The sequence below is a fragment of the Acanthopagrus latus genome, chromosome 10, assembly GCF_904848185.1.
Source record: "Acanthopagrus latus isolate v.2019 chromosome 10, fAcaLat1.1, whole genome shotgun sequence".
Classification (NCBI taxonomy): domain Eukaryota; kingdom Metazoa; phylum Chordata; class Actinopteri; order Spariformes; family Sparidae; genus Acanthopagrus; species Acanthopagrus latus.
In genome coordinates this window covers 20756211-20777642 of record NC_051048.1, presented here as the reverse complement: position 1 = coordinate 20777642, position 21432 = coordinate 20756211, and the positions used below count along the sequence as shown (strand labels likewise).

The 21432-nt window shown below is 39.0% G+C and overlaps 2 protein-coding genes across 5 annotated transcripts in view; both read left to right on the top strand.

The window, feature by feature from the left end:
• LOC119026806 overlaps nucleotides 1-3331 on the top strand; it is a 22353-nt gene extending 19022 nt beyond the window's left edge. The window contains exons 9-12 of the mRNA XM_037111351.1: nucleotides 395-618; nucleotides 1831-1960; nucleotides 2036-2130; nucleotides 2464-3331. Coding sequence (XP_036967246.1) covers nucleotides 395-618; nucleotides 1831-1960; nucleotides 2036-2130; nucleotides 2464-2683 — 669 coding nt within the window. The 3' untranslated portion in view covers nucleotides 2684-3331. The remainder of the gene's footprint in view (nucleotides 1-394; nucleotides 619-1830; nucleotides 1961-2035; nucleotides 2131-2463) is intronic.
• LOC119026808 (serine/threonine-protein kinase/endoribonuclease IRE1-like) overlaps nucleotides 1-21432 on the top strand; it is a 25206-nt gene extending 3774 nt beyond the window's left edge. The window contains exons 1-8 of one of the 4 annotated variants that reach the window (XM_037111355.1): nucleotides 4308-4399; nucleotides 5307-5376; nucleotides 5988-7830; nucleotides 7924-8087; nucleotides 8172-8395; nucleotides 9229-9358; nucleotides 20749-20849; nucleotides 21137-21432. In XM_037111355.1, coding sequence (XP_036967250.1) covers nucleotides 6006-7830; nucleotides 7924-8087; nucleotides 8172-8395; nucleotides 9229-9358; nucleotides 20749-20849; nucleotides 21137-21257 — 2565 coding nt within the window. In that variant the 5' untranslated portion in view covers nucleotides 4308-4399; nucleotides 5307-5376; nucleotides 5988-6005 and the 3' untranslated portion in view covers nucleotides 21258-21432. Of the gene's footprint in view, nucleotides 1-4047; nucleotides 4118-4307; nucleotides 4400-5306; nucleotides 5377-5987; nucleotides 7831-7923; nucleotides 8088-8171; nucleotides 8396-9228; nucleotides 9359-9456; nucleotides 9558-9844; nucleotides 10321-15832; nucleotides 15917-16959; nucleotides 17467-17569; nucleotides 17662-17738; nucleotides 17936-20520; nucleotides 20651-20748; nucleotides 20850-21136 lie in introns of those variants that run through there. The other 3 variants (XM_037111353.1, XM_037111354.1, XM_037111357.1) reach the window with 3 other exon arrangements.

Sequence of the window (21432 nt, the reverse complement as noted above, 5' to 3'; positions counted from 1 at the left end):
TGTCCACCGTGATCTCAAACCACAGAATGTTTTGATTGGTAAGGAAAAGTTCAAAATGTATTGGAGCAATTTAATCAAATCAGAAATTCAGAATGAAAACAACAGTATTCAAAATGTATAACTATTATACCTTATTTGTGATTTGTTCCATAGATGTTAATGGGAGGGCGAGATTAGCAGATTTTGGCATCAGCAGACGGTTACTCAAAGGCCAAACAACTTATTGCACAGGCAGTGCAGGAACAAGATGCTGGAAGGCCAGGGAGACTTTAACAGACGAAGCTGACATACGATACAAGTCAAACACTGATGTACAGGTCAGTTTCACTGAGACACAAACTGCATTGATGAGTGACTCTTCTTTCATTGCTCAAATGATCTGTTCAATTTTTAGGTGGCAGGGATGCTGATTTATTACATCCTCTCTGGAGGACACCATCCTTTCGGTGACAAAGCTCATAAATGTGAGAACAACATTGATGAAGGTTTGTACACGTTGGACCATGTTGAAGATGTGGTGGCAAAGGACCTCATCGAGTGGATGATCCACAAGGAACCCAAAAAGAGACCTACAGTGGAGCAATGCTTGAGTCATCCCTTCTTCTGGAAACCTGAGAGGTAGCATCAGTTTCATTGTCACCTTTTATTTCGGTGTACTGACAAGAGTCGATGACCATGAGTGGCTCAGTGAGGCTGCTCTCAGTGATGCTAACTGTCATGACTCCTGTTTGTGTTGTCCTTGTATCTGGTTTTTGGTTTTTGGGTTTTGATTCATGTCCTTTTTTCTATGTCTTGTTGTGTTATGTGTTTTGTTTTTTCTTGTCTTGTGTCTCATGTTTTGATTTTTCCATGCCTCACGTGTCCTTTAAGTTCTCCTATGTTCTCCCCTCTGGCTCCCTCTGTCTGTTGTCTTGTTCCCTCCTGGTCTGTTCCTCTGTGCTCCTCCCCCTCATTATCACACCTGGCTTCCTTCCTCCTCTCTTTCCTCACCTGTTCCTCGTCATGTCATTAGTGTCTGTGTATTTAGTCTCTGTGTTCCCCTCACTCCTTGCCCGGTCATTGTTTTCTGTTTGTTCCTGCTCCTTGTTTCTGTTCCTGTTCTGTTTGGTAGGTTTTGGATTTATTTTGCATTTTTTTCCATGTTTGAGTTGAACTTTGATTTTTTTCCTTTGTACTTTGTCTGGCCTTTAAGTTGTTATTTTGCCATGCTGTTTTTGGTTGTTACTTTGTTTCTCATCCCCGTGTGTCTGCTTTTAGTTTTTGTAACAGCTTTTCAATAAAGCTCGCCTTTTGTTTCCCTGATCTTGCCTCCGGTAACTGCGTTTGGGTCCACCTCCCCTTCCATAGTCTTCCCTTTTTACCCCCAACTATCAAACGCTGAGGAATGAGGAGGGATTTCTACGACTTCCAGAACTTGATCATCCATCTATTGTACGATACGTCGACTTTGATGCTCAGTCAATGCTATGTGATGCTAACATGCTGATGCTAACAAGGTATATTATTTACCATGGTCACCATCTTAGTCTTGCATGATAGCATGCTAATAGTGTAGATACTAACTGGTACCAAACTCAACCAGACATAACTTGGTTGATGGGAATTAGTTTTGTATGTATTTGGTCAGAAACCAAACTACTGGACAAATTGAGCATTTGACTTAATGATGACACTGAAGAACATTTCAGGGGTCATTAAGGTCGTTAATGGTGGACCAACAGACCAACAGACCAACAGTGTCGTCTGTGCTAACATGGCTAGTAAAACTCCTCGCATTGTCTCTTTTTCTATTTCACTAAACGAGCATCTTAAACACATTTTATTTTTCAGGAGACTTGAATACTTGAGAAAGATCGGAAACATCAAGGAGGTGGAAAAGTGGAAAGATGCCGACCAGGAATTAATTTCTTCGTTGGAGAAATGTGTCTGGGATGGATCGTTCAAACAGTGGAAAACTGAGGTGACAACTGTACAACAAGTGGAACTTCTCTATTCCTTAATTCCACTTACTGACTAGTTGTTTTTGGTGCTGCAGTTGGCAGAGTTGGTGAAGAAGATGGATCCCAAAAACAGATACGATGACAGCACACTGGCATTCCTGCGCTTCATACGAAACCTCCACGAGCACTAGTAAGTCAAACTGAGTTACAGATGATGAAGGGCCTTAAAGGTGTTATTGATAACATTCAGTCAGAAATGTGTCATTCCATCTCCCCACTTCCACTGCCTTCATGTTACAGTACTGCTGCTGTTTGGATCATCTGCCCCCTCATGTGGTTGCTGCTGTTGGTGTCTGTTGCTAAAGTCAATGTTAACACAAACTTTACCTGATTCCTGGAACGACTTCATCCTTTCTCTCTTACTGACCTCCATCACACTGATCTCCACAGCCACACCAGCTTTTGACAGCTCCTTTACTGTTTATCTAATTGTTGTGCAATTGAATTTTCCATCTGTTTGCAGTCCCGAGGACGTGGCCGACGTTGATCTGATGTCGATGTTTCCAGATCTCTTCGGGTGTGTTTATCTGTTTGCCAACAGCAGAGGGTGGAATTTAAGGTCACCTGTGAAGGAAATGTTTGGACCGATGTTCTCCAGAGTTGTAAAGCCATCCACAGAGGAGGATCATGTCGGCAGGCCAGTTCAAGAATCTCAACTTCTGTCTGGGGCAATTCCAAAGTGACAATACTTTGAGTGAGCAGGGTCTTTACTGTAGAAAAGAAACAGTCCTGCCACAACTGAGTTGATGTGATTGAACTGCATTAATGCAACAGACCTGATGCTGGGTGGTTGTAAATCAGCACCTGAATTTCTACATTTGCTTATTTTGCCACTGATCTGGAGCTTCAGAGTCAACTGTATAGTACAAAGACAAGTCTACAAGCCTCTGGATGTTTCCACATTAACTAAATGCAACCTTTCTTTTTGTGCTATCATGAGTCCTGATGTATTTCTACATCAACTCCAACAGCAGGAGCTTGACCCTGGTCTGTTACTGCTGTATAAAAGAAAACAAACCAAAACACATTGATAATAAAGTGGGTGATAGAGTTTTTTTTTCCTATTTATCTTTATTATCTTTCTCTCTTTTATTTTGACAGTGCCAGGCTTTGTGCCCTTATTGTGTTAAAACTGCAGTAAATTGAATATAATCTGGATTTGAAGGAGTGACCTGATCATCTTCCTGCTTTTGTAAACATAATGGAATATGCAAGCTTTACAACATGCAGATTCTTTAGTATGATTTTGTTTTAAGCATATTGAATGTTACTCTCAAAGTATACTGTACATTTAGTCAGCTGAGTATCAAAATAAATGTGTAAAAGTATGATTGTAAGATGTGTTTTATCATTCAGTGATCATTAGCATTAGAGCTCTGGCTCTATCAGTCACAGTTCATCTGTTCCTCTCTAAGAAGTGTTAATTAGTTTGTGACGGGGAAGAACACTGGGGTCTAAAAGATGATATTTGCATGATGATAATTCAAATGTTAAACTGACAAGAGACAAACTTTTTGCTTTAGTTAATCACAACAAGTTGAGTGTTGAACGGCTGCCCAAACTTTTTTCCTGGTGGGCCAAAACTGAAGCTTAATGAACTAAAAACAAACACAAATATATGAATAATTTCCCTTTTTTGGAAAATCAACTGCCCGTCATACTTTACTACCAACATACACACAATACTGCTTTATACACTATCACCACAGGAACAGGTCTACATTACAGTTAGAGTTACACAATATGTCTTTGTATAATGAAATCGCTCTCTTCAGTATAAGACAGCTGATACCATTTCAAGTCAACAGGCCATCAGAGCATGTGTGTGTGTGTGTGTGTGTGTGTGTGTGTGGTGTCACTGATGTAGCCGAGAGACACATCTGTGACTCATAAACTTATCTCCTCTCTACATAATCCTGGTTGGTTTTCACTTCCCGTCAGTGCCAGATTGTCCTGTCTCATCCGATGACTCTCCAGATAAAACTTCAAGTATAGTATCTTGTGTTTTCTTCATGTGTTTGTGTTTCTCTGCTTGGCTCATGTGCAGGTTTCTCTGGCATCTCTCTGCTCAGCAGTCAGCACATCTGCCTTCACCTGCTCACCCTCAGCCTGTCCAGGTATTCTTTAAGGCTGGATCCAGTGCTGAAACCCTTCACCAATGAGACACTCTTTGTAGATCCTATGTAGACTATGGTGACTGAATAGTCAGAGACTAATGTTCAGGAAATAAAAGAGTAAAAGGGGAAAGTCCTCCCACATCCTGTGGAGGCCCAACCCACCTTATCAAACAGGTCTTTTCCTGTCTCATGACAGAGTCAGAAGCAGGAAGAACAAAAGCACAGCTTGTCAAGTTTCCATCGCCGTAATTCATACTACAGTGGACACACTACTTCGACATTGTAAGTTCATTTTCCTACATTTTTCTTAACACTCACCTTCACATTATATTGTGATTATATGTGTTTTGCTAGAAATTTCTGTATCAGACTGAAACCTTTAGCCTGACCAACTTTGGCCCGTTGGCCACACATCGGGCCGCCCTGCTCTACAAGAATGACACCATTGGTTTTTATATCGGCTCCATATAAATCTCACTGTCACCATGCTAGTTTATCTGCCACCAGGCACCACATTTCCTGGAAGAATGGAGGCTGACTGACAGTCGGTCTGGCAGTCTGGTGCAAATTCTTTGCAACAGCCATGCAAACAATAATACCACAAGTCTGTTTCCATTTTAATACATTTCAGCTCCTTGTTTTGTTTTTATAAGAGCACCTTTACAGATCTGGTCTCTGTGCTCACATCTACTTTTATCCTAGAAACCTTGACAATGTTGTTCAGCATTTCCTTTTTTTGAAAATCAACTGCCAGTCATACTTTACTACCAACATACACACAATACTGCTTCATACACTATCACCACAGGAACAGGTCAACATTACAGTTAGAGTTGTAATATGTCTTTGTATAATGAAATCGCTCTCTTCAGTATAAGAAAGCTGATATCATTTCAAGTCAACAGGCCATCAGAGCGTCACAGCAAGAGTTTTATTTTATTTCATTTTTTTTTGTGTGTGTGTGTGTGTGCGTGTGTGTGTGCGCGCGTGTGTGTGGTGTCACTGCTGTAGCCGAGAGACACATCCGTGACTCATAAACTTATCTACTGCCTCTACATAATCCTGGTTTTCACCTCTCGTCAGTGCCAGATTGTCCTGTCTCATCCGATGACTCTCCAGATAAAACTTCAAGTATAGTATCTTGTGTTTTCTTCATGTGTTTGTGTTTCTCTGCTTGGCTCATGTGCAGGTTTCTCTGGCATCTCTCTGCTCAGCAGTCAGCACATCTGCCTTCACCTGCTCACCCTCAGCCTGTCCAGGTATTCTTTAAGGCTGGATCCAGTGCTGAAACCCTTCACCAATAAGACACTCTTTGTAGATCGTATGTAAACTATGGTGACTGAATAGTCAGTGACTAATGTTCAGGAAATAAAAGAGTAAACAGTGTTCTCACCTTAAACAAGCACAGTCATGTAGACCTACTCTCCTTCAGTTTCCACTCTTGTGGTTATTTGATGTCATGAAAATGAAAGTTTACATGAAAACACAATATTTCACCTTGTACGTACAACCACCAAAGTCTATTAATGGAAAGTCCACAGCTCTGATTATTCAAAGTTTAATTCTTGTTGCAGACCTGAAGGAGGAAGTTTAAACTCCAAAGGTCAGTGAGATAAAGGTGCGGCACTCTGTTACAAACATGTAGTTAATGCTGTCAGCAGTTCTAGTAGTTTGGACAAGTGTAGTCGTTAGATGAGTTTTCAAGGTGTAGAAGTGATTTTGCATTTCTTCTGGTACTTATATGTAGTTTTGTGGAATGGCTTCTGATGGATCTGTACCCCACCTCAATACAATGTTTGTAAGATTTAAAGGGAATATGATATGATTCATACATAACGTAACAGTAATATTATGACCTTTTTTTCCACAGATACACTGAAGAAAAGAAATGAACATCAACCCACAGTTCCAACCGTCAGCACCCCCACCAGAAACACACTATATAATACAGTGTGTATTTGACAATAACCTCAAGAGGCTAAAGAGATTACTAAAGGAAAACAACATTAATGACATTTACCCGTGCACAGAGTGTAACGACTGCATAAGCCCACTGACTGCTGCTGTTGTAACTCACAACTGGGACATTTTTACTTTCCTTTTGCAGCAGGGTGCAGACCCAGACAATGATTCGGAACAAGGCCTCACACCTCTGCATTATGTCTCAATGCATGATGCACCAATTGATTTTGTGGAAACACTGCTTCAGGCGAAAGCAAATCCAGATGGATGGAATATTCGTGGACTACAGCCATTCACGCCGCTGCAAACTGCTGCCATCAGTGGCAGGGATGATGTCATGAAAAAGCTCAGCTCTGCTGGTGCACTGGTGACACTCTTACCTGACACAGATCCTGAACATGTTACTTACAATGAAATAATATGTCAGATGGTTCACAAGCTCGCATCAGAAGGAGATGAATTATCCTGCAAAATTAGCTACTTCCTGGATCTGGAAACTGCAATGCGAAGAAAAACACCTGAAGAAGTGTTAACAACATTTGACTGCCACATGTTGGATGTGAATCCTCAGACCCATCTGGCCATTATTGAAATGCTCTTTAATTTTACTGGGCAAGGTAAAGAAAAATACAGCAAGGGAAGTGTCAAATGGCTGAAGGACACTGAAAATGTCAACACCTACGTTACAGGTGCAGTCAGTCGTCTTCCAAACATCCGAAAGACTGAATTAAAGAGATCAATTGATTGTTTGCATGCAGTTTTCTGTACAATGGAAGAGATACCAAATGAGCAAGCAGTAGCTGTGATCCCCAAACTGCTGGACAACCTTTGCTCATTGGTGAAACCCGATATATGTCAAGCTGTTCTGCAAACTCTGTATGTGATAACACAGAAAACAAAAGGCACAGATGGCTGGGATCGAAGCTTTGTTGAGAAGTTATGCATAAAAATTGCTCCTTTTGTACAGGACAATCACCCCTCAGAGATCAGAGTCTTCACATATGGTGTATTTGCAAACTTACTTTCAGTTGAACATGTGGGTGACATCTTTACATCAGTGGGGATAACTGCAGTGCCTGAGGACATACTGACGTCTGCAGAAATGACCAACAATGACAAGCTGAAAGAAGTTCTCAGACGACTGAACAGTTATTTCAGCAAACCAAACCAGGAATGTGAGGACGGTACAGCCTCACCTGGGTCCAAGAAAAAGATGGAAAAGCAACAAGAACAAGAAGTGTTGACAGACCGATGGCGACCAACCAGCATGAGATGGAAGGAAAAATTACAGAAGCTGGTCAGCACTGACAGAAGCAGAGCAACCAGAATTAGGAGCATGATTTATGTGAATGATGCGGAGTTCCGCATAGCGAAAGGCAGTGACGGCACTGAAGTCTTCTTGGGGCTGAGAGATGATGGCACTGAGGTCGCTATCAAGAGAATGACTAAAAGCAACTATCAGGAGCTGAAGACTGAAGAGGGATTTCTACGACTTCCAGAACTTCAAATTTCGTCCATTGTACGATACCTTTACTTTGCAGAGGATGAGAACTTTGGATATCTTTGTCTTCAGCTTTGCGAAGACACCCTGGAAGAATATGTCACAAAAGAGTTGAGTTTAGATAAAGACGACAATAAGAACGTTAATAATAAGAAACTTGTCAAACAGGTTCTGAAGAGTTTAAAGGCGCTTCATTGTCATAATCCACCAATTTTACATCGTGATCTCAAACCACAGAATGTTTTGATTGGTAAGAAATTATTAAATATAAAAAAAACAACAATATTTGAATTTAATTATGAACTATAATTTTAATGTCCGTCTTCTTTGATTTGTCCTGCAGATGTCACCGGGAGGGCGAGATTGGCAGATTTTGGCATCAGTAGACAGTTATCCACAGGACAAACAACTTGTCGCACAGGCAGAGCAGGAACTAAATGCTGGATGGCCAGGGAGACTTTAACAGGAGAAACTGCCATAAGATACAAGCGGAGCACTGACATACAGGTCAGTTTTACTGCTATGTAAACTCAGTTGATGACTTGGAGAAAATACTTCATATGTTGCAAAACTGTTATCTTAATTCTCAAGGTGGCAGGGATGTTGATTTATTACATCCTCTCTGGAGGACACCATCCTTTCGGTGACATTCCCTTTGAATGTGAGTACAACATTCATAAAGGTTCGTACACGTTGGACCATGTTGAAGATGTGGTGGCAAAGGACCTCATCGAGTGGATGATCAGTAAAGAACCAGAGAACAGACCTACAGTGGAGGAATGCTTGAGTCATCCCTTCTTCTGGACCACTGAGAGGTAAAGAAGAAAACCTGGGGCGCCGCATAGCTCAGTTGGTAGCGCGCGCGACCCATGTGCCGAAGGCTCTGCAGCGGACCCGGGTTCGACTCCTGGCCCGGGTCCCTTTGCTGCATGTCACTCCCCATCTCTTACCCTGCTTCCTGTCCAAACTCTTCAGCTACTTTGTCAATAAAGGCCAAAAAAATACTAAAAAAAAGAAGAAAACCTGAATGATTGATAGATTTATGAATTAATTTTCCTGTTTCTTATTTTCATTTAATTTTTAGCACTCATCTGGTTGGTCTCAAATTTTGGTCAAGGGTGAAATATTATCCCTTGAAGACCACTTCACCTGGAACACCCTCCAAACACTGTTGCAGACCACGTACATCACTTGTGCTTATTGGAGATGGTGTTTGTTAAAGGCCTCTAAAAAGCAGATATAACAACTAAACGATAATAATCGAGAAGTGGGCTATACACATTATAGGAACTTTTACATTTTACTCTTTGGTGTACCCTACTCATTTCTGTCCTTTACATATCAAGCTGGGAGTGCAGCAAAGCGCTGCCCACTTCCTTTCAGCTCTAAGTTGACCGGTTGTGCAGTTCAGACAGAGCACACTGCAGTGCAGACCTCCACACCCAGCTAATGCTTTATAGAGCACCCACGTGCCGGACAGTGTGTGTAAAAATCCATGCCATGCCTAGTTAGGGGTTATGAAATATGTTTTGACAACCACTGTTTTGTCAGTTTCAATCTCTAACGCCATTTTCAATGAGTATTATACTTTAAGGTCTCTTCTCTTTATTTTGCTATTCAAATATCCCAAAAAAAAACTGTTTTTCAGGAGAGTTGAATACTTGAGAAGGACTGGCAACAGGGAGGAGGTGGCAAAGTATTCAAATGCTGCCCCGGAACTGATTGCTGCAATGGAACAATGCGCCAGGGATGGATCCTTCAGACAGTGGAAAAGGAAGGTGACTGCAATATAACAACTGTCTCTTCTGTAATTGTTATTTCTGCTTTATGTTATGTTTTACGTATGACTCATTCTTAATAATATTTTCCTTTGCAGTTTCCACCAGAGTTGGCCCAGAAGATGGAGGGCAAGAACAAAGCCTATCCTGACCACATACTGGGATTACTGCGCTTCATCCGAAACCTTCATGAGCACTAGTGGGTCAAAAGTGATGCAGGGCCTTAAAATGTCACTAAAGTTCTTCATAATTTATAAACACTGAAGAGAGCTATGTGGTTCAGTCATTTTAAACGACAAAGAAGTACATCTTTAAGACACGTCTTAATAATGTCTATTACATTCCACTACATGTTGATACTATCCACCTATATATCCACCTGGACCATGAGGTCAGAGGTGTCTTTCACAAACTGTCTGTCAAACATTTCTGTATAATGTTTTTAATACATTAATACTGTAACAACATGTTCCTTCTCCTTTGCAGTGCCAAGGAGGCAGCCCAAGTTGATTTGATGTCAGTGTTTCCAGATCTCTTTGGATGTGTTTGGAAGTTTGCTAAGACACGAGGGTGGAATTCGGAGACCCCCTTGAAGGAATTGTGTTGAAGAGAAGACATCACCCCCAACGTTTTGATGTGGTCTACAGAGCAATTCACACTCCTCAAGGCTCAGCAGTCTCCAGCCAGTGACTTGAAGTGAAGTTAACTTAAAAACAACTACAGACTCGATCAGTGTTTTTATACCTTTTCAGGCCTTGGAATTATTCCAGACTCTCTTATAATATTGACAGAGAAATGACACTGACTGAGTCACACATATTGTCTGCCTCTTCCCTATGTGCTTATAGGCGGTGTCAGAGGCATTGCTGTTTAAGTTTTCACTATGTTAGTGCCCATATGTACATGCTAAGACCAAATCTCCCCTGGTACACCTTTGTGTTGTATTAAATTCATATACTGAACAATTGTGTCAGAGTTGATTTTTTTATTCATCCAATTTAAGGCAAGAAGTTTTCCACATAAACCTTATCAACATACACATTTTGTTTTCATTTTTTGCATTTTGCATTTTGGAAGTTATTTTCAGAATATAAAACAAGTTTAAACTCGAGGGCCTAAATAATTATGTTTAATATGACTTTAAGATGTGTTAGATTAAGATAATTTCTCCTCTTGCAGTGCACCCAACATATATAATTTATTCTATTACATATTTGTTATTTCATGATGGGTCCTTGGGTTTGGCATTCTATGCCAACTCACCCAAAATCCAGAACTTTTTCCACCTCACTCCATGGATTTTGAAAAAAATCATATTGAACATCCATTCAATTGCAAAATCCTGTTTTTAAGTTTTCACCCATGAGCTAAACTGAAGCATTTTTGTGATTCTCTGTATGTGTGTTCTTAACCTCATGCATTACACATTTGTCACTGGATTTTCCTGAACATCCAAGTGACATTCTGGGAATTTGACAACATCCATTCATTTAAATAGCCATTTGGTTTTAAATAGAATGAAGAATCTGTCAAAAATTCAGAACTTAAAAAGTATTTGGAGTTCAGTTATATGATTTTATACATTCCATGAATCTAATAGAAGGCTCACCATGATTTTTTTTCCAGAAAATCCATGGCATAAATTTGGGGGCCCTAGGTGAGCTGGCATGGAAGGACCCAATAGCAAATTAGGAATTAAGCCCAAGGTCGTTAAAGTTTAAAAAATCGTAAAAGCTTAAATGAGGATAATTAGAGCAGGATTAGTTAACATATTCTCACTGTGATATGCGCTAACTTTGTGTGTTTATTTTGAAGGAGAAATTCAATTTCCGTTTCAGGGGGTATTCAGGTAATATATTTCTGAATGAAGCAGGCTCGCTACTGTTTCATATCTAAAATTTCAAATCTATATGTTAACTGTTTCTCACAGTAGTGTTTCAAACCATCATTTTATTTTCAACTCGGTACTAGAATTCATATCATCGTTTTTTGTGCAACTGGTGATTGACATACTTACAAAGTTCAATCTAAAGGAATTGTATATACCTATGTGATTTTTACAATATACTCTTTTTTATGTTTTTGGGGAAAATGTGTTTAAATGTATGGTCTGTGGCTAGAACATCCATGTTATTGCACTTGTCCTCAGCAAGAGGTCACAATATTGACCATCCCAAAAAACTTTCAAAAAGTACTGCAATTGCGAAAACATATAAATTAAATGAAAAAGACGGGGAATAGATATCAAAAAAAAAAATGCATGAAATGAACGTATATACAAACAATATTTTCCATAAAAATCTGCCTATCAAAGTTGTGTCCTCAGTTTCTGTCAACTCTGTCAGATATTTTCATAAGCCTCATTAAATCAGGAAATAGCTAGGTCAGCTATGTACCTGAGGACCCCTTTTCATCTACCTGCCTGTGGTGAATGCAACACTACCACACATGCTCCAGTATGTTTTACATTTTTGGATATTTTAGACAAAAAATGTCAATATTCCTATGATCACAGCTGGATCGTGTCAATACCATCTTTCTGTTGAGATACTTTTTAACAATCAGAGTGGATTGAATTTAAGCATTTTAGTGAGGTTATTGGAACAGCTAGCAACTGAGGAAAAACTAGATAGCTGCAGTGTACAATATATGTTTTGGCGGGAAAATACATGCCCTTACGTGTGGTAAGTGGTCATTCGGAAAACAATAGGGCCCAAGCAATATACTGTTGCATACAAGATCATGCAATAAGAAATCAAATACAATACCAAATCAGATTCATAACATACTTATTAGACACCCCCTCACTACCAAATAATACTGAAGACACCACACTTCATGCTTCCATATATATATTATGTGTAATATCAAATAAACAGCAATGACAGAAGATTTGTGTCATTATCTAGACATATGGAATGACACACTGTTGAGTAAAACTATGTTGTAAGGCTGTATTTTTAATTATCAGCATTGTTACAAATGTCAGTGAGTTTCTGAGGTGACTTAACATTAGAACAGAACCTTTAGGTTAATTGATATTTTTGTTTGTTTTGTAATTCATATATTCTAAGATAAACTTTTTGTCAGCAGAGTTGAATACTTGATAAAGACTGGCAACAGGGAGGAGGCATCAAACTGCCAAAATGCTGACCTGGAACTGATTTGTTCAATTGAACAGTAAGCCAGAGATGGATCCTTCAGACAGTGGAAAAAGGGTTGCACTAGTGAGTGAAACTCAGCTAAGAGGTCATATTGTGCTAATTTCCAGGTTCATACTTTTATTTGGGGGTCCTAGTAAAATTGGTTTACATACCTTAAACCATAATTTTCAAAAAACACATAATTTTTCTCATGTGGTGCATCACTACAGCATCCCTTTTCACACTTGTCACTTGTGAGTGAGGCATCTCACCTCTGGTCAGGCAGGATGTAGCCAATCAGAGGCAGAGTAGGCCGGGTCATGCCGAACAAGGTAGTGTGATCTAAAATGAAAAAGAGTTTTCAAACTAAAAACAAGCCTAGTTTTTCTGTTAAATGTAGGAAGTCAAAAAGAAAACATGGCACTTAATTTGAGTACATTTGACAAAACTATTTGAAAACAAATCCTGTTTAGTCGCTGGTTCTAAATATTTCACTGGACAGCAGCCCTAATCAGCACTTGGAGTTATAATTCAACTATATGTCATAATCAGCTATTAAAGCCAACTGCCAGAAACTGAGAATGTTATCTGTCAGACCTTATCTTTGATGGCCCTGTCAGTGCAGTATGCATGATTTAAATTAGATTCCTGATCCGTCAACTACATTCCCTTGAATTATTATTACGATCACAAACAGTTCAAAAGAAGAAGATGCATAACAAATGAAAGCTAAAACACAATGCAGGAGTCATTAAGTCTACTAGCACAAGATGTTATACTTTGGTTATTGGTGTCATTCACCCATATATGCTAGTTTTCAATACTTTGCAATGAAAGGTTCCTTTTCCTTTGCAGTGCCAAAGATGCAGAGAAAGTTAAAGTGATGGAGCTGTTTCCTGATCTCTTCGGATGTGTTTACAAGTTTGCCAAGAGCCAAGGTTGGAATTCAGAGATCCCCCTGAAGGAAATGTTTCAGAGAGAAGACATCGTCACAAGGTTCACAATGCTGTCCACACACGAGGAGCACCTGGGTGTCCCAGTGCAAGAGTCTCAACCAAGCACAACCAGTCCTGGTGTCAAAGAACAACATTAGTCGTAGTGTCCCAATCCAAGCCCAGAGCAAGGCCTCAGCAGCACTGCACAAAGATGGTCCAAGAGGCCTTTTCACACCTGATATCATAATCGCTAAAAGGAAATGTTACGAATAATATTCATGGTGTCTCTTTTCTCTTGAAGTGTCCCAATAAGACCTGGCAGTGAACCAGCATGAACAATACCAGGACCCTGAAACTGAAGCAGCTCAGTGGAATTCAGTCATGATTCATTTTATTATTCACACCTGTGCTTTTACTTACTGTGACACGTCAAAATGTTTCCTGTCAAATAAGCCTGTAAAGTTTTGCATATGTGTTGAACATAGTAACTATTTTCAAAAGGCTGACAGTAACAGTAAGGAGGACTTTCTCCTCACTTGTTATGGTATAGAAGTTGTACTTTTTAAGATTTTATACTTTTACATGAGAATCATCATAATCAGGAACTCTTCTTATTTTATTTTGCTACATTTACCTAACACTTTTAGTTGTATCTTACATATTAAGGATCATATAAAAGCCATGTCATATGAACAAAAACATAATGCTTTGTTTGAGCTGGACCAGCCAACCATGTGGGTTGCAAACTTATAGTTCTTTTTTCTGCTTGGTGCATCAATATTACCTGAAAATAACCATAATAACCATAATACAATTGTGTGTGTATTTTTCCATCATTTAACTAAACTATGTGAGTCTTTTTACTTTGCAATTCCTGTTTGTCACAAATATCTGAATGGATCTTTATGCCTGCATTGAAAAAATAAAATGTTCTTTTACAGAAATGTTTTAATCTCAGAAAGTGAAGGGACCACGTTCATTAATTGAATAGTATTGAAAATATATATGTATTATTACAACTTACAACTTTTACAACTACCAATAAATATTAGAGCTTTCCAGAATCCTGATTATTTCTTGAGTTTGTTTTGATTACAGTGAATGTTGCTTTAAAAATACATAATGAGTAAGAGTGCAGCAATTAATGTCTGAAAATATGATTGGAAGATATGTTATGTCATGTTATGATATGTTATGTTATGTTATGCTATGTTAGGTTATGTTGGGGTTATGGCTGATGTAATATGGTGCAACATTAACTGAACATCAAGTCTCCCTTCACAGGATAAATTACTTTCCATACTTTCTTTGTTGCAGACAAAATATTCATGATATTGTGTAGAGAGAGCATTAACTTGAGTAACCTCTCTTAAGGAGCTTGTGTTATCTTTACCCTGCACATTTGTAGTGCACTGAAACTTCCTCCTCATTTCTGGGGAATGACTTGATCTTACTAACTGTGAACAAGAAGAGAGAGTGAGAGACAAGTTAGACAGACAGAAAAAAACAGGGTTAGGAGAGATACAGTGGAGACTGACTCACTTTTGGAGCCAGCCTCAAGTGGCCATTTGAGGGACTGCATTGGCTTCATTTCTCAGCTTTCGAGGTTGTTGCTTGGTATATTTTATAAATAAAGTTTCTGATGTATTTTATTCTCTGTAAATGTTCCTTGGATTCCTGTGTGCAACACTAGAGGGAGCTCACATACCACCACAGTTTGAGAACAGCAGTACTAGACAGTTATTAACAGCTCATGATAATTATTTGAGGTGTTGCAGTTTCAATCAAACCGAGCCTACCCAGGCAAACACTGGGATTACTTATTATTAATTATTGTGCCCTTCAGCAGATGGCTGTCAAAAATATGTAAGATGGATGTTAAAAAATGTTTCAGTGTTCAAATGTTTCAATGTTACAATGCCATTCACAAACGTTGAGGATCCCTGGGTCGCCCAGTGGAACCCAGTGGAAGGTGAAGTTGAATGAAAAATGATTCAGGACTTCAGAGTTTTAGAAAAAGCGAGCAAGAAAAAGCACAATGACTTCTGATGTAAAAGTCTGTATGACTTAAATTGACTGGTCTCTAAAAGCAGGAGAAAAGAGGTACTAGACCTCATTGGCTAAGACCATTGGTGTCTAGTATAGTCAAAATGTGTAAGCCAAAAAAACAAGTGTATAAATGAAACTATATTTTTCTATCTCCTCTAGTTCCATGCTCTGTAGACTCTGGTGCTCATTCGCTGTGAAATGAAGAATTAAGGACAAGAAGACTTCTCTATATATTTGTTTTAATTGTATTATTATTGTCAAGTTATTGTACCACAGTTTCCTGTCTGACTGTCAGACATGAGTAAAACCTGTTCAGCAGCTTTGCAATGCAAGTTTGAAAGGCTTCGCTGTCAATTAAACAAGAGTCAGTCAGTCCAACACAAGGATGGCGAAAGCTTCAGCTCGATTCGTACTGTCATTACTTCAGTGTTGTAAGTATATTTCACAACATTTTCACATCAGTCGATGACAGAATTTTCTATAATTTTCTATAAATAACGTGTTCACTTACAATGTAGGACTAATCTTTCAGAATGGTGAAAAAATCTGAGCCAGGTACGCAAGTTGTTACATGAGATCCCCAAACTGAAGTACATCAGAGGGACACAATTTTCCAGTTGAGCAGCTCTTCCTGTTTTCTGTTTTTGATCAGGATTATTCTTGTTTATACACTTTCTTCATTATCAGAGAGGATGATCAGTTTGTATCATCATTACCTTCAGAATGTTTTACTTACAGATGAGACTTTTTACTCTTGTACTTCCTTGTTAAGATTTCCTTATATGAACATTGAATTCAGGTTGACAGCGGGAATGAAGAAGTTCTACATTGTTGTTAGTATCGGTCAGGGTGTGGCACATATACGTCTGTCATTAACAATGATCTAAACTTTGACATACAAATGCTTCACTTGTTCAACAGTGAAGATTCTGAGGACATTTGATTTAATTGAGGAGGATCAAATGTTGAGTAGCATATTCCCAAGTAAGTCCAGTTACTTTAATGCGGAGCAAAAGAAAGAAAAGAGATAGAACAACATATTTTCAAGTCATCTAAAATCATGATATCATACTCTTTCAATCTAAACCCTGTATGTGTCCAAATAATGAATTTGGTCAACAGTGAAGGTTAACATGTACATTTAATGGTGAGTGATCTAATGTAATATCTGTAACATACTGACAATTAACACTTGAAAACCTTAGCAGAAATGTTCCTTTTCCATAAAGTCGTAACCAGGGCCCACTGTGAACAGGTGGTTTATTTACTTCAGTAGAAGGTGAGTGGCTTTATCAGTCTTTAATATTAGATAATTGAGATGATCAGGGATAAAACACAATGATAGATTAATGTGAGTTCAACCTGTGCCACATTTGAATTACACAACACATCCTAAATTCTTCGCAGCTTGTCTGAAGTTTAAAATGGCTCGAAATGTTGTAACAGTAATATTATGTCTTTGTCTTTTTTACAGTTTACCGAAGAAGAGTTTCCACGCCCTCACACCACAAAATCAGCAAGAGATGGAAGGAAAAATTTGAGAAACTGGTTCGCATTGATGGAAGCAGAGTGACCAGAGTTGGGAGCATGATTTATATGAATGATGCAGAATTCCGCATCGGGAAGGGCAGTGATGGTACTGAAGTCTTCTTGGGGCTGAGAGATGATGGCACTGAGGTCGCTATCAAGAGAATGACTAAAAGCAACTATCAAACTCTGATGAATGAGTTGGGATTTCTACGACTCCCAGAATTTGATCATCCATCTATTGTACGATACATTGACTTTGCAGAGGATGAGAACTTTGGATATCTTGGTCTTCAGCTTTGTGAATACACTTTGGAAGAATGCATCAGAAACAGTGATGCTGGTCTGCTGAAAGAGAAACTTGTCTATCAGGTTCTGAAGAGTTTACAAGTGCTTCACTGTCAAAATCCTCCAATTGTCCACCGTGATCTCAAACCACAGAATGTTTTGATTGGTAAGAAAAGTTCAAATATTCAAAATATAGCAACAACATTTGAATTTATAATTATGAAACATAATTGTAATATCTGAGGTTGTCTTCCTGATTTGTCCTGCAGATGTCATTGGGAGGGCAAGATTAGCTGATTTCGGCAGCAGTAAACGGTTACCTAAAGATGACAACACACGATACATACTTACTGATATACAGGTCAGTTTTACTGCTATGTTAACCGAATTAATGACTTGGAGAAAATACTGCTTGTAACTGTTTTCTTAATTCTCAAGATGGCAGGGATGCTGATTTATTATATCCTCTCTGGAGGACACCATCCTTTCGGTGAAATACCATGTGAAATTAAGGACAACCAGATTACAGATTTGATGGCAAAGGACCTCATCGAGTGGATGATCCACAAGGAACCCAAAAAGAGACCTACAGTGGAAAAATGCTTGAGTCATCCCTTCTTCTGGAAACCTGAGAGGTAAACCTGGATGTTAGATAGATTGATCGATGAATTAAATTCCTGCTTTCTATTTTTGTTTCATTTTTTTGGCACAATTTTGGTCAAGAGTGCAATATTATTATTAATATTATATATTATCCACCATATTATTATATATATCCACCAAAGCAATTTAATGAATGGAATAGGATGATATCTACTTTTATCTGGGCAAATCAAAGACCATGGATTAGATATCAGACACTACAGCTGCCCAAAGATAAAGGTGGTAGGGCTCTGCCCTGTTTGGAAGATTATTACAGTGCGGCACAGCTTCGCTTCCAGGTCGGTTGGTGTGATCTGGAGTGTGAAGCAAAATGGAAGGAGTTAGAACAAAATATTAATGTGAACCTCTCCCATCTGTGTTGGGAGACAAATCCCTCTTGAAAAAGTACTGTCATGACTCCTGTTTCTGTTTGTTCTTGTGTCTGGTTTTTGGTTTCTTGTATATGATTCACATCTTTGTATCATGTCTTGTGTTATGTTTTTTCCATGCCTTGTGTCTCATGTTTTGATTTTTCCATGCCCTCATGTGACCTTTAAGTTTCTCCTATGTTCTCCCCTCTGGCTCCCTCTGTCTGTTGTCTTGTTCCCTCCTGGTCTGTTCCTCTGTGCTCCTCCCCCTCATTATCACACCTGGCTTCCTTCCTCCTCTCTCTCCTCACCTGTTCCTCGTCATGTCATTAGTGTCTGTGTATTTAGTCTCTGTGTTCCCCTCACTCTTTGCCTGGTCATTGTTTTCTGTTTTCTGTTTGTCCCCGCTCCTGTCCCGTTTGGTATGTTTTTGGTTTTGAGTTTTCCATGTTTGAGTTGAATTTAGATTTTTTGATTTGTACTTTGTCTGGCTGTTTTCTTTCGTTGCTACTTTGACTTGCTGGTTTTGCTTTGCTACTTTGTCTCATTCTTGTTTGCTCTTTTGCCCTGTTTTGTCAGCTTTTGTTTTTTGTAATCAGCTTTTTTTTAATAAAGCTCGCCATTTGTTTGTTCCCTTTATCCTCGCCTCCCGTGTGTAACTGCGTTTGGGTCCACCTCCCCTTTCTATAGTCTTTCCCCTTTAAAACCTCAACCTGACAAGTACCTGCTGGGAGACAAACAAAAGTAATTGGATTGCAACCCTTCTGAACAGATGGGACAAAATCCTCAAAGACTCTAGGTATGACAGATATGCACGACTATTACGCTGGGTAGCATTTGATACAGATTTCACACCGGCCGAGCTGGACAGCAGGTTTACACAATGGACAAAACTGGGTATTACCTCATATTGCAAAATCTCTACTAATGCTGGTCTAGTTTCCTTTGTGTATCTCAGGGAAAAGCACAATTTGGAGAAACAGGATCTCTTCAGATATTTCCAGTTGAGAGATGAGGGGAGTGAGGAATGGATTGATATTTGTCAATACTTACAAAGGAAATTCAAGCAGAAGACTGATTTCAAGGATTTATTCAGCTCTACAGGAGGACAGAAGTCTTTCCACGATGTACATTAAATCAAGATGGGGAAAAAGAAGATAACACACAGTTTACTGAAGATGATTGGCTAAATATCTGTAGGACATTGTCCACCACCTCCAGCTCAGATTTATGGAGGGAATTCATCTGGAAAAGCACTGTAAGATTTTTTTAGATCTCTGAGAAAGTTTACAGACCAATGATCCAGATCAAGGACGATGTTGGAGAAGGTGTGGCAACATGTCAGCTGGCCACTTTCACATATTCTGGGAATCTCCCATTATTTCATCTTATTGGGAAGCTATTACATCAGCAATCAAATCAATGATCATTTTGCAGCTTGATCTTAGTTTCAGAGTCATATACTTAGGCAACATACCAACTGAAATAAATATACCTACTGATACCTACTGCAGCTAGTAGTGGCAAGTAGTAAAAAGGCAATAACTAGGAAATGAATAATTGAAGAAATTCACAACATGGAAAGGTTAACATTTTCCCTAAGACACAATACTGAAAAAGGTGATCAATATTGGAAGAAATGGAGGGACTGCATAGATAAGAGGTGAGCTTACCACTAAATGTATATTCTGTGTGGAATTGTGCTTTTTACTGGTGACCTTGGGGACTGTACGAAGGAAGGTATTTTGTGTCACTGTGGACTCTAATGGAGAACTGTGAGTCCCGTAAAGACCCTGGATCAGACCCTTCTGCCTGTTTTCTGCCAGCCCTTTGTTTTGTACAAAACCTGTCATTGTGTTTTGCTGTAGATAACCCTGTCTGATGTACCTGTTCTGTGTGAATAGTTACATGTCAGTGTTTTTGTTTGTTTTTCATTTAAAAAGTTTTTTGTTTTTTTTTAAAAAGAGCGCAATATTATACTAAAATTCAATATTAAGAGCGCCCACATGCTAAACAATGTGCATGTTCAGTCATGTAGGCAGATTTGTTTAAAAATCCCTGTTATGTCTTGTTAGGGTTATAAAATATGGTTTGACAACTGCTGGTTTTTCAAATTCAATCTACAAGACAATTTTCAATCATTATTGTATGATACTTTTTAAATTCTCTTTATTTTACAATTCAAATATCAAAATTGAACTGTTTTTCAGGAGAGTTGAATACTTGAGACGGACTGGCAACAGGGAGGAGGTGGCAAAGTATTCAAATGCTGCGCCGGAAACAATTTCTTCAATGGAACGATTTGCTGGGGATGGATCCTTCAGACAGTGGAAAAGGAAGGTGACTGCAATATAACAACTGTCTCTTCTGTAATTGTTATTTCTGCTTTATGTTATGTTTTACGTATGACTCATTCTTAATAATATTTTCCTTTGCAGTTTCCACCAGAGTTGGTCCAGAAGATGGAGGGCAAGAACAAAGCCTATCCTGACCACATACTGGGATTACTGCGCTTCATCCGAAACCTTCATGAGCACTAGTGAGTCAAAAGTGATGCAGGGCCTTAAAATGTCACTAAAGTTCTTCATAATTTATAAACACTGAAGAGAGCTATGTGGTTCAGTCATTTTAAACGACAAAGAAGTACATCTTTAAGACACGTCTTAATAATGTCTATTACATTCCACTACATGTTGATACTATCCACCTATATATCCACCTGGACCATGAGGTCAGAGGTGTCTTTCACAAACTGTCTGTCAAACATTTCTGTATAATGTTTTTAATACATTAATACTGTAACAACATGTTCCTTCTCCTTTGCAGTGCCAAGGAGGCAGCCCAAGTTGATTTGATGTCAGTGTTTCCAGATCTCTTTGGATGTGTTTGGAAGTTTGCTAAGACACGAGGGTGGAATTCGGAGACCCCCTTGAAGGAATTGTGTTGAAGAGAAGACATCACCCCCAACGTTTTGATGTGGTCTACAGAGCAATTCACACTCCTCAAGGCTCAGCAGTCTCCAGCCAGTGACTTGAAGTGAAGTTAACTTAAAAACAACTACAGACTCGATCAGTGTTTTTATACCTTTTCAGGCCTTGGAATTACACCTTTGTGTTGTATTA